A 17,254-nucleotide genomic window follows, 5' to 3' on the forward strand; every position below is an offset into this window, starting at 1 on the left:
ATTCAACAAATTACCATTTTAGGTTCTCTTTACAACCTTTAAAATGTTTTGATCTCTGTTGTGCATAATAATTTGAAACAGTGCATTTTGAGTTTTTTACTTCTAAAAAAAAATCTGTTATCATTAGGAGATTTGTTCAATAAAATTTGCATTATACTCCAACGGTTGATGGCTTGAAGATTATACTGACTGTCATTTGCATCGACTATTTAAGAAAATCAGCGAAAAATAACATTTGCATAATAATTTGGAACGTGGTGTATATAACTTTTTACCCCAATTCTGTGTTTTGATGGTCCCGGGGTAGGAGCAAGGAGAAAAAAGATTGGATCTTTGGAAGGCAGTGCTACAGTTCAAGGAAATGAAGGGACACATAATGTGTGTCTTTTATGGCCTGAGGAAGATGTAAATTCAGCATTGAAACGCGTTGCCACTGTTATCAACTGTATTATTAAATAGATGTATATATTTTTTTCGTCTACGTCATCACCATTCTTTCACGTCCCTTCATTCCCTTGAAGTGTAGCAAAGATCGGATCTTTTTTCTCCTTGCTCCTATCATTAATTGCGGTGACCGGACGCTTAACCGGTTCTGGGTCTTGGCAGCAGCACACACTGGATTTATTCTTTCAAGCCTGGATTTATCGTACCCAGGTGGGAATACTACTATATGTTCTCAGTTTTACCAGCCTGGTTTATCTGCACTATGTGGCGCCGTGCTTTTTGTTCTTGTCTTTGATGGTCACGTGTCGTACTCCTGGCAGCACCACTCAACGATGGGAGCCACATGACCGCTGTGTCCTCTGGCTGCGGCGGTCACATGCTAGGAGCTTGTCAGTGGTAGATTATCATTAGGGCGGTTCGGGCGGCTGCCTGGGGCCCAAGGCTCCCGGGGGGCCCATGGCCGGCCGAACCGCACATGATCGCACAGGCCCCCTCATGCCCGGTGGTGTCGCTAGCACCGGAGGGGGCCCCCGGTGCTAGCGGCAGCCACATTCATTTGTATCTGAGTCCTCAGGACTTAGATACAAATGAATACTATAGGCTGCAGCCGGTCACGTTCGGCTTGCAGCCAATAAGGCGCTGGGAAAACTCCCTGCGCAGGCCAGTGTGATGAGGTACTGCATCACACCGGTCTGCGCATGCGTCTAGTTCGGAGGATTCACACGCGTCCAGCTGGAGCGGCCGCCACGGGGTAAGGTCAGTAAACTGTATATATTTTTTTAGGTGGGGACTATCGCTGTGTATATATTCAAGGAGGGGAGGAATGCTCTGTTACACTATATACAAGGGGGAGTGCTGGGTGGTCCTATATACAAGGGGCAGGGTAGCGCTGTGTGGGCCTGTATACAAAGGGGGGAGTGCTCTGTGTCACTATATGCAAGGGGGGTGCTATGTGGCCCTATATGCAAGGGGGGAGTGCTGTTTGGCCCTATATACAAAGGGGGAGCGCTGTGTGACACTATATACAAAGGCAGAGCGCTGTGTGACACTATATACAAGGGTGGAGCGCTGTGTGACACTATGTACAAAGGGGGAGGGCTGTGTAGCACTATATACAAGGGGGGGCTGTGTAGCACTATCCACAGCGGTATGTGTGTGGCGCTCTTTATAGGGAGGGCTTTTTTGTGCTATTTACAAGAGGGGGAGGGCTGTGTGGTGCTCTCTACAGCGGGCCTATATGGCACTATCTATAGGGGGCTGTGTGTAACGCTCTCTATGGGGGGATATGTGATATCTACAGGGGGCAATGTGGGGCGCTATCTATGGGGTGGTGTATTATCTACAGGGGCTGTGTGTGGCACTATGTACAGTGGGCTGTGTGTAATGCTCTCTATGGGGGGATGTGTCATATCTACAGGGGGCTGTGTGTGGCGCTATCTATGGGGGTGTGTAATATCTACAGGGGCTGTGTGTGGCACTATGTACAGGGGGCTGTGTGTGGCACTATGTACAGGCGGCTGTGTGTATGTGGTGTTTTACAGTGTGTATTATTATAATATTCAGGCGCACAGGGTTTGGTGATATTATATTTAGCGGCACAGTATGTGGCACCATCATAACTTTATTTTCGTTTATAGGTGTGGAAATGTTGGAAAAGTGAGGAGCCGAAGACATCTGAGTGGCAAATTCTGCAGAAATGAGTCATGGCCGGGAGAAGTTGTCATGAGCTCTGGACCGGATGGAGAAGAAAAGAGGAAAAAAACTACTAGAATCTGAGACGTCATCACCTGTGAGTTACTAGATTTATAGAGAATCTGTCACCTCTCCTGACATGTTTAATATAGGAAATCCCTGTATTTCACAAAAAGTCTTTCTGCAGTCCAGGACTGATAGACAATTCCGCTTGTCAGGAGGACGTGTCCCTGCACAGTGTGATACTGTCAGTATGTAGGGACAAGGGGAATCGTAACACCCATTTGTTAATGCTTGCCCAAAAAGGTAGTGTTAAAAATAGTTACGGCGCGGCAGGGCGGCAGTGCGGAAGGGAAGCCCAAGTTTAGGTAACAGCCCAGGGCCAATGATCAACTTAATCCGCCACTAGTGCTTGTAAACAAACACCCGAAGCATTAGCCCTGGATCGTGGTGGGAAAGTGGTGAGTACTGATTCTTTTTTTATTTAATCACATTTGGAGCTATTTGTAAAACGTAATCCCCTTTAATACTATTGTACCATTTGCAAACATTAACCCCTTAAGGACACAGCCTGTTTTGGCCTTCAGGACACAGCCAATTTTTTCAAATCTGACATGTTTCACTTTATGTGGTAATAACTTCGGAATGCTTCTACCTATCCAAGCGATTCTGAGACTGTTTTCTCGTGACACATTGGACTTTATGTTACTGGCAAAATTTGCTCGATACATTAAGTATTTAATTGTGAAAAACACCAAAATTTAGCGAAAAATTGTAAAAATTAGCATTTTTCTAAATTTATATGTATCTGCTTGTAAGACAGATAGTAATACCACACAAAATTGTTGCTAATTAACATCACCCATATGTCTACTTTAGATTGGCATTGTTTTTTGAACATCCTTTTATTTTTCTATGACATCACAAGGCTTAGAACTTTAGCAGCAATTTCTCACATTTTCAAGAAAATTTCAAAAGGCTAATTTACAGGGACCAGTTCAGATGTGAAGTGGATTTTAGGGCCTTATATATTAGAAACCCTTGATAAGTCACCCCATTTTAAAAAACGTCACCCCTCAAAGTATTCAAAACAGCATTTAGAAAGTTTTTTAACCCTTTAGATGTTTCACAGGAATTAAGGCAAAAAAGATGTGAAATTTTAAAATTTCTTTTTTTTTTTTGCAGGAAAAGGGACCAAAACAATGAAAACACCAAAAAAGAGACTCCTTTTAGGAAACTACACCCCTTGAAGAATTCATCTAGGGGTGTAGTGAGCATTTTGAACCCACAGGGATTTCATAGATTTTATTAGAATTGGGCAGTGAAGATAAAAAAAAAAATCATTTTTTTTCCAATAAGACGTAGCTTTAGCTCAAAATTTTTCATTTTCTCAACAGATAAAGGAATAAAAGAACCCCAACATTTGTAAAGCAACTTCTCTGGAGTATGGCAATACCCCATTTGTGTTCATAAACTGCTGTTTGGGTACATGGCAAGGATCAGAAGAGAAGGAGTGCCATTTGGCTTTTGGAGCACAGATTTTGCTGGATTGGTTTCTTGACACCATGTCACTTTTGCAGAGCTCCTAAGGTACCAGTACAGCGGAAACTCACCAAAAGTGACTCGATTCACGAAACTACACCCCTTGAGGAATTCATCTAGGGGTGTAGTAAGCATTTTGACCCCACAGATGTTTTATCGATTTTATTAGAATTGGGCAGTGAAAATAAAAAAAATCCTTTTTCTTCAATAAGACGTGGTTTTAGCTGAAAATGTTTCATTTTCTCAACAAATAAATGAAAAAAAGAACTCCAACACTTGTAAAGCAACTTCTCCTGTGTACGGCAATACCACATATGTAGTCATAAACTGCTGTTTGGGCATACGGCAGGGCCCAGCAGGGAAGGAGCGCCATTTGGCTTTTGGAGTACAGATTTTGCTGGATTGGTTTCTGGGCGCTATGTCGCATTTGCAAAGTCCTTGTGGGTCCAAAACAGTGGATCCCCCCCAGAAGTGACCCCATTTTGGTAACTACACCCCTCAAGGTATTCACCTAGGGGTGTAGTGTGCATATTAACCCCACAGGTGATTGGCAGAAATTGGTGTGCACTCGATGTTGCAGAGTGAAAATGGGATTTTTTTCCATTGATATGCCAATATGTGGCGCCCAGCTTGTGCCACTGGAGACACACACCCCAAAAAATTTTAAAAGTATTCTCCAGGGTATGGCGATGCCATATATGTGGAAGTAAAAGGCTGTTTGGGCCCCTCGGGCCGGCACAACTGCATATTTTTATTTCCTGGCTTATTGGAGCCTTAACTAATTTTATTTTTTCATAGACGTAGTGGTATGACGGCTGTTCTTTTTGCGGGACAGCCTGTAGTTTTTATTGGTACCATTTTGGGGTACATGTGACTTTTTGATCACTTGTTATCCTTTTTTTTTTGGGAGGCAAGGTGACCAAAAAACAGCAATTCTGGCATATTTTTTTAGTTCTTTTTATACAGCGTTCACCTTGCATTATAAACTACATGTTACCTTTATTCTGCGGGTCAGTCTGATTCTGGCGATACCAAATTTATAGCACTTTTTATGTTTTACAACTTTTTGCACAATAAAATAACTTTTGTAAAGAGAATGGATTTTTTCTGTCGCCAAGTTGTGAGAGCCATAATGGTTTTAATTTTTTCCGTGACGGAGCTGTATGAGGGCTTGTTTTTAGCGAGACGAGTTATAGTTTTTATAGGTACCATTTTTGGGTAAATGCGACTTTTTGACCACTTTTTATTTAAATTTTTGGAAGACAAAGTGACCAAAAAATAGCAATTATGTCAGTATTTTTTAGTTTTTTTTTTACGGCGTTCACTGTGCGGAATAAATAACATAATATTTTTATAGTTAAGGTCGTTACGGTCGAAGCGATACCAAATATGTATGGCTTTATTATTTTTTTCAATAATAAATGACTTGATAATGGAAAAAGGGTGATTGTGTTTTGTGTTATTATTTGAAAACTTTTATTGTATTTTTGACAACTTTTATTTTTACTTTTTTTACACTTTTTTTTTTACACTTTTCTTTAGTCCCACTAGGGGACTTGAAGATCCAACTGTTTGTTTGATGTTTTAATACATTGCACTACCTATGTAGTGCAATGTATTAGAACTGTCAGTTGTTCACTGACAGCAAGCCGATCAGGCTCCGCCTCCGGGCGGGGCTTAATCGGCTTCCGTAATGGCATATAGGAAGCCATTGTTAGGCATCCTGTTGCCATAGTAACAGTCGCCAGCCTTGCCATCGCATGGCAGGGCTGCCGATTTCATACAAACCATTTTGATGCAGCGATTGCATTGAATCGCTGCATTGAAGGGGTTAATGGCAGGAATCGGAGCTAGCTCCCCGATAGATCGGGGTGTCCGCTGTAACATACAGCGAACACCCACTGCTGATGATGCCGGCTCAGCTTCTGAGCCGGAAGCTGAGCCGGCACCATCTTGCCGATGGTACCGGAAGCCTCCTGGGCCCCGCCGACGACGGGGCATAGGAGGATTCCGTTACTGGTAGACCGGGAGGTAAGTATTAGCCCTCCAATCGCCTTTGCAGCCACCGGCAACCCAGCGATCACGTTGCTGGGGTGCCGGTGGCTATAAACTCCTCACATGCTGCGATCTCTATTGAACGCAGCATGTGAGGGGTTAATCGGTCGGATCGGAGGCTAGCTCCGGTCCTGGCCGATACCTCAGGGTGCCAGCTGTAACATACAGCTGTCACCCGGCGGTGATGTTGCTGGCTCAGCTCCTGAGCCAGCTCCATCTGTTTCACGTACAGTTACGTGGAATTGCGGGAAAACACCAGCTCCCGTCACGTAACTGTACGTGAAATTGCGGGAAGGGGTTAAAGAGGACCTGTCAGCTCTCCTGGCATGTCTGTTTCAGTAAATATTTCTATTTTCCCATAATAATATAAAAATTCTGGAGCATCTTTTCTTAGAACTCTGCGATGTGTGGTTCCTCTGTTATTCCTTTTAGAAATGTATGAATAAATTTACAACTGGGTGTTACCAGTGGGGGTGTGTCCCTACACATTCTAACACTATCCAATCAGCGCTGACAGTGTCAGACTGTGTATGGACACTCTCCTTTGACAAGAGGAATGGTAAAACCCAGTTGTCAATTTATACATTTCTAGGAGGAGCAACATAGGAATGGCACAATGCAGAGCGCTAACAAAAGATGCTCCAGTATTGTTATTTTATGGGAAATACAAGTAAATACAAGTACAAGTAAAAAAGACGTGTCAGGCGAGCTGACAGGTTCTCTTTAATATGTTATTGTTTAGATAATCTAAGATATATACTTATTAGTGATTAGTATACTAGAGAAAGAAGTTATTTGAGAGTGATTATTTTTTTCTTCTACAGTTTTCGTTAACCCCTTGGTGCACCAGGATGCACCGGTACGTCATGGTGCGGGGGGTGATGTTTGGAGCGCGCTCACGCGCTGAGCGCTCCCCATATGCTTCCTGTGGCAGGGATTAAGGGCATGACCACACATGGCGGAATTCCTCCGCAACTGTCCGCATCAATGCCGCACCTAATCCGGGTTGCGGATTACGGCTGCGGATCTGCACAAAATGTGCAGAAAATTGATGCGGACTAGCTGCTGCGGACTGCGGGAAAAGTGCTTCCCTTCTCCCTATCAGTGCAGGATAGAGAGAAGGGACAGCACTTTCCCTAGTGAAAGTAAAAGAAATTCATACTTACCGCCCGTTGTCTTGATGACGCGTCCCTCCTTCGGCATCCAGCCCGACCTCCCTGGATGACGCGCCAGTCCATGTGACCGCTGCAGCCTGTGCTTGGCCTGTGATTGGCTGCAGCCATCACTTACACTGAAACGTCATCCTGGGAGGCCGGACTGGAGACAGAAACAGGGAGTTCTCGGTAAGTACGAACTTCATTTTTTTTTACAGATACATGTATATTGGGATCGGTAGTCACTGTCCCGGGTGCAGAAACAGTTACTGCCGATCGCTTAACTCTTTCAGCACCCTGGACAGTGACTATTTACTGACGTCTCCTAGCAACGCTCCCGTCATTACGGGAGCCCCATTGACTTCCTCAGTCTGGCTGTAGACCTAGAAATACATAGGTCCAGCCAGAATGAAGAAATGTCAAGTTAAAAAAGCAAGACGTATCCGCAGCACACATGACATGTGCATGACAGCTGCGGACTTCATTGCGGAACTTTGAATCTCCATTGAAGTCAATGGAGAAATTCCGCCATGAGTCCGCCACTGCTCCGCAACAGACAGAGCATGCTGCGGACACCAAATTCCGCTCCGCAGCCTATGCTCCGCAGCGGAATTGTACGCATCGTGTAAACGAACACTGCTAAATTAAAGTGAAAGTCAATGGAGAAACGGCTCCGCTGCGGATTAACGCTGCGGAGTGTCCGCAGCGGAATTTAAGTGAAATTCCGCCATGTGTGAACCCGCCCTAATAGATGCCTGTAAAAATAACGATATACTGCAATACATTGGTATTGCAGTATATTGTACCAGCGATCTAACGATCGGTGGTTCAAGCCCCTTAGGGGGACTAATAAAATGTGTAAAAAGTAGTGATATAAAGTTTTTAGTAGTGCAAAAAAAATAAATAATTAAAAGTTAAAAAAACCTTTTCCTATTTTTCCTCTAAAGTAATGTAAAAAATAAAAAAGTAAACAAAATTGGTATTGCTGCATCTGTAAAAGTCTGAACTATTACAATATAGTGTTATTTAACGTGCATGGTGAATGCCGTAAAAAATAAAAATTGTAAACCGCCAAAATCACTGTTTTTTGGTCACCTTAGCTCCCAAAAAATGTTTAATAAAACGTGATCAAAAATTCATATGTACCAACAAATGGTGCCAATAAAAACTACAGCTCGTCCCGCAAAAAAATAAGCCCTCACACCGCTCAATGCACGGAAAAACATTAAAGTTATAGCTCTCAGAATGTGGTGAAACAAAACAAAACATTTTTTAAACACAAACTTTTTGTTTTTTTTAAAGTAGTAAAATATAAAAAAATCTATATAGATTTAATATCACCGTAATCTTATTGAGCCACAGAATAAAGTTAAGCTGTTGTTGTTTTTACCACAAGGTGAAAGACGTAAAAATAGAACCCCAAAAAAATGGAGGAATCGCAGTTTTTTCCAATTTCAGCCCGCAAATATTTTTTTTTCAGCTTCCGATTACATTATATGGTACTTTAAATGCTACCAATAGAAACTGAAACTCCTCCCACAAAATAAAGACGTTATGGCTGTTGGAAGGTGGGAAGTGAAAAACGAAGATGAAAAATAAAAAAATTGGTCGTACCTTAAGGGGTTAACAACGTCCCCCCTTCACTTGCCCTCCAATAGAACTTAATGTTTGTTTTTCGGCAATCATGCAGTTGTCCTGGTTGTGGGTTTGGATTATTTATCACTGTGTTCTATTGGAATGACCATATATTGATTTTGAAATTTTGACATACATCGCGTTCCAAATTATTATGCAAATATTATTTTTTGCTGATTTTCCTAAATAGTCGATGCAAATGACAGTCAGTATAATCTTCAATCAATCAACCGTTGGAGTATAATGCGAATTTTATTGAACAAATCTCCTAATGATAGAAGTAAAAAGCACAGTTTCAAATTATTATGCACAACAGAGATCAAAACATTTTAAAGGTTGTAAAGAGAACCTAAAATGGTAATTTGTTGAATTTGCAGCATCAGGAGGTCATATTTACAGAAATCAAAAGCTCTTTCAATAAAAAAAAACTTAACAGGCCAAGTTACATGTTAACATAGGACCCCTTCTTTGATATCACCTTCACAATTCTTGCATCCATTGAATTTGTGAGTATTTGGACAGTTTCTGCTTGAATATCTTTGCAGGATGTCAGAATAGCCTCCCAGAGCTTCTGTTTTGATGTGAACTGCCTCCCACCCTCATAGATATTTTGCTTGAGGATGCTCCAAAGGTTCTCAATAGGGTTGAGGTCAGGGTAACATGGGGGCCACACCATGAGTTTCTCTCCTTTTATGCCCATAGCAGCCAATGACACAGAGGTATTCTTTGCAGCATGAGATGGTGCATTGTCATGCATGAAGATGATTTTGCTACGGAAGGCACGGTTCTTCTTTTTGTACCACGGAAGAAAGTGGTCAGTCATAAACTCTACGTACTTTGCAGAGGTCATTTTCACACCGTCAGGGACCCTAAAGGGGCCTACCAGCTCTCTCTCCATGATTCCAGCCCAAAACATGACTCCGCCACCTCCTTGCTGACGTCGCAGCCTTGTTGGGACATGGTGGCCATTCACCAACCATCCACTACTCCATCCATCTGGACCATCCAGGGTTGCACGGCACTCATCAGTAAACAACACGGTTTGAAAATTAGTCTTTATGTATTTCTGAGCCCACTGCAACCGTTTCTGCTTGTGAGCATTGTTTAGGGGTGGCCGAATAACAGCTTTATGCACACTTGCAAACCTCTGGAGGATCCTACACCTTGAGGTCCGCGGGACTCCAGAGGCACCAGCGGCTTCAAATACCTGTTTGCTGCTTTGCAATGGCATTTTAGCAGCTGCTCTCCTAATCCTATTAATTTGTCTGGCAGAAACCTTCCTCATTATGCCTTTATCTGAACGAACCCATCTGTGCTCTGAATCAGCCACAAATCTTTTCACAGTACGATGATTCAATGCACTATTTCACGCTTTTCGGCAGCAGAGAGATCCTTTTTCTTTCCCATATTGCTTGACACCTGTGGCCTGCTTAATAATGTGGAACGTCCTTCTTAAGTAGTTTTCCTTTGATTGAGCACACCTGGCAAACTAATTATCACAGGTGTCTGAGATTGATTACAATGATCCAAAGAGCCCTAAGACACAATACCATCCATGAGTTTAATTGAAAAACTAATAATTAAATGTTTATGACACTTAAATCCAATGTGCATAATAATTTGGAACACGGTGTATTCTCATTGAGTGGCATGCATTCCTGTGAGCTAATACAGGTCATTAAACAACAGAAGCTGTCATCTAGCCCTGGTCTTACTCCATAAAATATAAAAGATCAGCGCATATATAGATCATGCCCCTTCGTATTCTCCAGATCTGTGCAATTTGAGTAACACAATCGCAATCCTAGAAGTCCACTACATTAAAGTTGCAGAATAATAATTCTGCAGGATCCCAACCCTCACAACAAAAGAAACATATGGCTATTTATGTGGCTTTGTTATTTTCAGAACCACTAATTTTGTTCTTTATAAGAGGCAGCCATAGACACTAGATCGTCCACAAATCCTGCCATTTTGGGGGATCTACCGACATGTAAAGGAGTACGTCTCTACTAATGGTGCCTATCACTACTTAGCGTGTGTAACGTCTATGGCCGCGGACTGTCGTCCTGACTTACCTTCTGACGGCCGCGGCCATGGACGAGTGAGTTCCCGAAGGCATCTCCCTCCTGAGAGACGCCGGTACTCACTTCCTGGTTCGGACACCGTCTCCTGCAGGACACGCGCGCCGTGCGTGCACGACCTTAAAGGGCCAGTGCGCGTACAGTTGCAGAATATCTGCAATTAGCCCAGAATTCTGCTGGTCTATAAAAGGGGCTCTGCCCTCTTGATCATTGCCTGAGCGTTGTTGTGTTACCAAAGTTTGTCATTGTAAATGGTCTCCTAGTTTTTTCCAGTTCCCAGTGTTACCCGTTCTTACTGCCTGTAACCTGTATCCTGTGCTACCGTGCCTCTGTGCCGTCAAGAGTTGGAGTCGTGTTGTGTTCTCTGCTGCATCTATTGTGTCGCACCCCGCCGGGTGTCTGTCTAATGTCGGAGCCTCATCTTAACCTGAATCCACCGCTACTGTCTACATTGCCTCAGGTACCCTTTCTATAGACATTGCATTGTACCTGTTTGGCCAGCTGCTATCCCGCTACGCGGTACGGCCCAGTGGGTCCACACCCAGCGTCGTGACAGGGTGCAGCTACCTCCTCACTATGCTCCTCTTTCATTTTTGTAATAGGAAAGTTTAACTGTAAAGGGGTATACCCATCACAAAAAGGCATTATGGGCTGCCCTTGTGTCTCTAAAAAAAAGCAGAGCATAGCCAACAGAAGCTGAAGAGGAACAGCGATTACATGAGAATGGCGGACCTGTCATTTTAGCTATCATGGGGGCTCCAAAAATTAGCCCACCACTGATCATACATATACTACTGATATGTCATGGTCAGAATAGCCATGGTGGGAATAGCCCTTTAATGGAATGTTCAAATGTCATTGTATGTGGGTATTCACAGTGCATATGCCCAAAAAACACTTGCATAAATAAGTGTACCTGGCTTAAGTATGAAAATTATGCCAGTGTAAACTTTTGCTGCTCATAGTCATTGAACTCTAACTATTCAGTGCCCAGATCCTGGCATTTTCATTAAAGCCACAGTTTTGGGCATTGCCGAGGTACAAATGAATTGAAGGTGGGTAATATCTTTCATTTGTGATACGGTTCATAGAGAGCTTTCCAATACTGAGCAGTAGTGCGACTTTTGTGTGAAACTGTCTATGATACATAATTACATCAGAAAATATAACACTAGACGCTTGCGCTATTTTTCCAATGTTTTTACATTTCTCCCAAATATAAGTTTTGGTAGTTAATAAAAATGTGTAGTCAAAGTATTACAACAGATTTTATATCTCATTATGTAATGTATTTGTCCCAGGAAATGGCAGGTATGTGCCACACTCTAGACGTATACTTTACATGTGGACTATTCAGCACAAATGCAATGAGAGCTAATGTACAGCACTATTGGAAAATGAGCACTAACGTCTTGTAATTTATTGATAGGTTCTTATTTCCTATGGGACCGAAGGAATTCTTTGTTCTTCCTTAGTGACACTTATCATTAATGAGACTATAATCTTAATCCGAGCAATTTCAGTGTCACAAAAGATTTCATATATTGGTGGACACTGTGACAGGCAATTCTAAAAGTACAGATCTGCAAATTAGCCTAGATTAAGGATCTAGGTCATGTTCCTAAACCCTCTACCAGTACCAGTTGTACCGTCCGTGGTCGCTGACCACAAACTCGTTCCATCCAGTCGACGCCCTTCTCTCAAGAGATGTTTGCACATACGGCCGTCCTGCTCCACAGTGACCACCAGGGTGTGCTCACGAGCTCAGTCCAGACTTGAGAAGCCAGAGCGCAAGCATGTTTGTGATCGAGCTAATTGGTCCAGAGTACCCTGGGCTATAAGAAGGTCCCAGCCCCATCCTCCCACGCCTGACCTTTGTTGTTGTATTCCTAGTCTGTCTTGCATATGGCCTCCTAGTGTTTACTGCTCCCAGTGTTTCCTGTTCCTGTAACCTGTATACTGATCTAGTGCCATGCTTAGCTGTAGCCGTGCTGTGCTGTATACCAAGCCTGTCCTGCTTCTCCACACCTGACATCTACATGCTGCCTAGTTCCTGCCAAGCCTGCCTTGCTACTGTCCGAGCTGCCATAGGTACCCTATATAAACTATAGACTCTGACCTGCGGCCTGTTGGCCAGCTGCCATACCGCCAAGGCGGTACGGCCCAGTGGGTCCATGAACCCTACGTGACACCAGTCCAGCATCAACTCACTAAATCACTCACTAAATGTAGTGGTACCAGGATTCACTACTATATTTATTGTTTATTTTAAAGACTATGTACAAATTTGGAAGCCATTTTTTTTTAGTAAATTAATGTGTCATCTGTTTTTAAGCAACTTTTAAATGAACTTTCATTTAAAACAATTTAATTACTATTTACGATACATCTTCTATGTATCCTGTATATATAGAAGCTGTATCGTTCTCTCTCAGCCGAATCCGTCAGTTCAGCTCAGCTAATAGCGGGTCCTGCGTGTGTCTCTGACACACATGATCCAGCTAATAGCGATCTCATCTAAGTTCATAATCATATTAGATGGATCCTGTGTGATAGAGACACGCAGGACCTGCTCTCAGCCTAACTGTTCAGCTGAACTAATGGATTGGGCTGAAAGAGAACGATACAGCTTCTATATATACAGCATACAAAGAAGCTGTAGCATAAGAAGTAAAAAAACATTTTTAATAAAAGTCAATTTAAAAGTTGCTTAAAAACACATAAAACATTTTGTTTTTTTTAAAAAGTTGCTTCCAAAGGTGTACGTCGCCTTTAACATTTCTCTACGTCACAAGTTTAGGCACAGACAGTATATATCACACAGAAACATTTTTTTTTCTAATTTAAAGTAAATAAATGTAAACATTTTGAGACCTAAACTAACATACAAATTGGCTCACACATATTCCACATGTGATACAATAGAATAGGGATATTTATCTACTATATTAAAAGTGGTACTTCCACTGATCACTTACTTTGCTGTTTCTGTATCTCACATAGATTTCTATGGGGGGTCATGTTACCCCACCACAGTCCATAGAAGGAGGAATGGGTGATGGGTTCCCACAGTCTAGCGGTCAGTGTGGGTTCCAGCCAAGCCCCACAGATCTAACAAATATCAGCTATACTGTGGATAGGTGATGAACTATATTAGTGGGAAATTCCTATTAACTTTTAAGGATATGTCCCCTAATATGTCAAAAAACACTTTTGTGTTGAAAGCCCTTTATAATTAAAACCTTCAACGGCTCAAGTATTGGTATTGTGGATCATGTGAATTGGAACAGTGTTTAAAACTTTTATTGTCACTTTTGTATTTTATCTGTTTTCAGATCAGTTACAAAATACGAAGCGTGGAAATTCTGAAACATATTGAAAGGACAGGTCTAACCTACTATTCATGTGCACGGTGCATCACTATTCGCCATAAACTATTTTAACGTTCGTATTACCTGAACCTCCAGTGGTTCTACTGCACAGAACTTAACTCACCATAGAACCCTAATGTGATAGATATTCAGTATAGTAGAATTGCGGGAGGTCTAGATATTGCAGCTGTAATACGGGCAGTCAGAAATTGAGTAAATTAAGTTAGCTATTCTAAAATATGACATATATTATTACCACCAATTTTTTTGGACTAACTAATATATGTTTAAACTCAATGCATGGCAAAACTCACAAGAACGCTAGAAGTACCCTGAATGCAAATTATCAGCATGCATTATAGCAAACTATAGCAAATCCTGGGGGTCACATAGATGCCTGAATAAACTGTCTTTTCACATGTACTTAGGCAGCAGCCAGCAGGGCTGAGTTTGTCACTTGGCAAAGCTTCTGATATCACAATATTTTACCTGTGGTTTTACATAGGACTGCAGGTAAACTTACTACACAGAGTAATTGGAATGCACAATAGCATCAGCCTTAAAAAGTAGTAAAGCTTAAGAATAGATCTAATTCACTGCAAATAGAAGAAACCTTCAACTTTATAATGCAAAAAATATACACTGCTATAAAAATGTGATGTACACAATAACTTTAATAGGGCAGCGGGTCCACAAGCGTGCTCATTGTATGGACTTGGCTGTCTAAATAAACAGATTTCCATATACATACAGTGTGGTCTCTGGGATACTGGCTCTATGGTCATATTAACATTGACAAAGGCATACAAAAGTTAAAGCAGAGTCGGAGCTGAAATAACTTCGCCCTATTTTAAAATCCTAAAAAACCCGTTTGAATTGCAAATTCATCTCTGCTACATGAGTAGTACTTCTGAATATTATAGTTTGTGATTCAGTGACACTGAGAGAAAACAATGATGTGAATATTCTTACCCAGCATAGCGGTTGTTATACAAGTGGCAATAGCCGGACAGCCAAGTCTGAGAGAATAGGCAGAGATGAATGAGCTGTGATAGTTTCCATGTGAACTCCATCTTTACACAGTCCTGAGTCGGCGGAGATCCTGATCTATACATCCATATGATCCACAGCAGGGTCTGTGTTATTGTGTTACTGTAGAGAGTTGAGCGCAGCTGCTGTGGACTTTGTTGCAGCAGTGAGAGGGGCAGGATGTATGTATGACAGTACTGGGAGGCTCTGCTCTTGGGTGAGGATATTTCGTGTTCTGTCACTCAGCCAGGATTAGCACTCTATACAAGGGAGGAGGAAGTATAGGAGAAACAGCTGCCCCTCCTTGTACAGGACCTCACTTACCTGGACAGGCGGCGAATGTCTGATCGTGTCTGTAAAATAGACATGGATATTAGCTGTAGGGTACAATGTCTGCTTTTATAACTGTAGTACTGCACTGCAATTCTATAAATGGTTTTGCTTTGCAATACATGCTTAAAATGTTGTCCTTATGCCAAGTTATTGGGGTCTACGGCTGTATGTACAGTATACGTTTATTAACACGCACCACTGCATACAGAACATTTTATGGGTACGCTGCGTACATAGCCATCAATGCATGTAGATTGCCCATAGAAGTGAATGTATGAACATGTATTATTTCCACCTGCCGCAGGGTGCGCTCACACGTGGCAAACGTGCACTGTATTCCCACAGCGTAAAACAAAAAACGCTGCGGAAACTACAATGTATGTCTACAGCAAAAATATTCTACAACGCAAACAGACTCCTCTAGTTCTTGCATTGCAGAATACATTATAAAGTTTTCCACAGCGCATGTTTACGCTGTGGAAATGCAATGCAACTACGCAATGCGTGAGGCGGAACAATACATTTTTTTTATAAATTTGTAATGGAAAATAAGTGTCACATCAATATTTACCTAAAACAACTGCATTTAATATGTATGTGAGTGTTATATTCACTGCCTGTCTGATTTATTTGTATATTCATCTGTCTAATGTAAAGTTCACCTCAAATATCAAGTTTCTATATGCAGATCCTTCAACATCTGACGTCTATAGAGGTTTGCTGATATCCGATATAAGGGGAAAAACGATTCAGTCACACATTATTTTTCCTGTCAGGTTTCACAGTTTTCCTTGAGATAAGCAGCATCAAAGAAGTCTGGCATTGGTCACTTATCTCCATTACCATCATAGAATTTACATGCTTGATCAGTGAAACCGAACATGCATCATAATAAGTAATCAACCATCCAACCATCCAAAGCAACCATAAAAATTAAGAATGGTCCCCACTCCCCACTGAGAGCTAGGACAAATGTACTACCCTTTCTTTTTTAAAGTTATATCTATATAGGTCTGTTTTTCAGACTTGATACCTTATAGAATTCTGCATGCATGCAGTCAACACTAGGGGGAACTATCTTTATATTGAACTCAATAGGAGCTGTGTAAGTCTGTATGCAGTGGGCTCCCCAGGTACCCGCTATGGCACAGTAAGCAGGGAAAGCAGTTCACTACCGGACACTCTCCCACAATGGGCCCCACAGCAGCTGTGTGCCCTGACTCTATGGTAGGCACACCACTGAGTTTAAGTATTAGCGTCTCCTGCTGACCTGGCATGCCCTTGTATTACATGGGCAGCGATTTACTGCAGTGGTACAGTTCGTTTTTTCAGATTAATATACAGTGTCTGGTGCTAAAACTATACTTCCAACAGTGAAAATCACTAGAGCAAGTTTTATGCAGACAGTGAACTAGCAAAGTTTGACAAGGAATGCTGGGAGATGTCCGCTCTGAAGCCTGCAGAATTGTGAATGCAGCTCTGGACTTCTACAGCTGTTGGTCAACTTTTTATCTACACTGTAGATGCCAAGGTGGACATATGCTTTAAAAAACAGATATGATTACAATTGCCTTACACGTAGGAAATTTATGCAAAAGTAAAATGTACCATCTGTGCTTGAAATTATCTCAGCCTAACCTTTGGGAGAACTAATTGCTCTACATGTGACACTATTAAAACTCCATAGGAAACAGTCCCGTAAGTTCAGCCCCTTTTCTGAATTTTACAATGTTTATTTTGTACTGCTTACGCTGTCTACGCGTGAAGGGTGGTCCGTAGGTCAACAAACCTTTGCAGCGTTTACATTTTCCACCATTACACCTGGACATTTATGACTTCCCAGTTTATAGCTCGTGTCAACTAGTCTGTGTTAAAAATAAAAAATAAAAAATATTACAACTTTATATATTTGCTT

General features: G+C 41.9%; 1 protein-coding gene across 1 annotated transcript in view; it reads right to left on the reverse strand.

Moving 5' to 3' along the window:
• The window catches only part of CPA6 (carboxypeptidase A6), a 289,404-nt gene extending 274,227 nt beyond the window's left edge, over positions 1-15,177 (reverse strand). The window contains exon 1 of the mRNA XM_075828241.1: positions 14,950-15,177. Within this exon, the coding sequence (XP_075684356.1) occupies positions 14,950-15,092 (143 nt within the window). The 5' untranslated portion in view covers positions 15,093-15,177. The remainder of the gene's footprint in view (positions 1-14,949) is intronic.
• Positions 15,178-17,254: the final 2,077 nt, after the last annotated feature.

The sequence above is a fragment of the Rhinoderma darwinii genome, chromosome 5 (assembly GCF_050947455.1).
Source record: "Rhinoderma darwinii isolate aRhiDar2 chromosome 5, aRhiDar2.hap1, whole genome shotgun sequence".
NCBI lineage: Eukaryota > Metazoa > Chordata > Amphibia > Anura > Rhinodermatidae > Rhinoderma > Rhinoderma darwinii.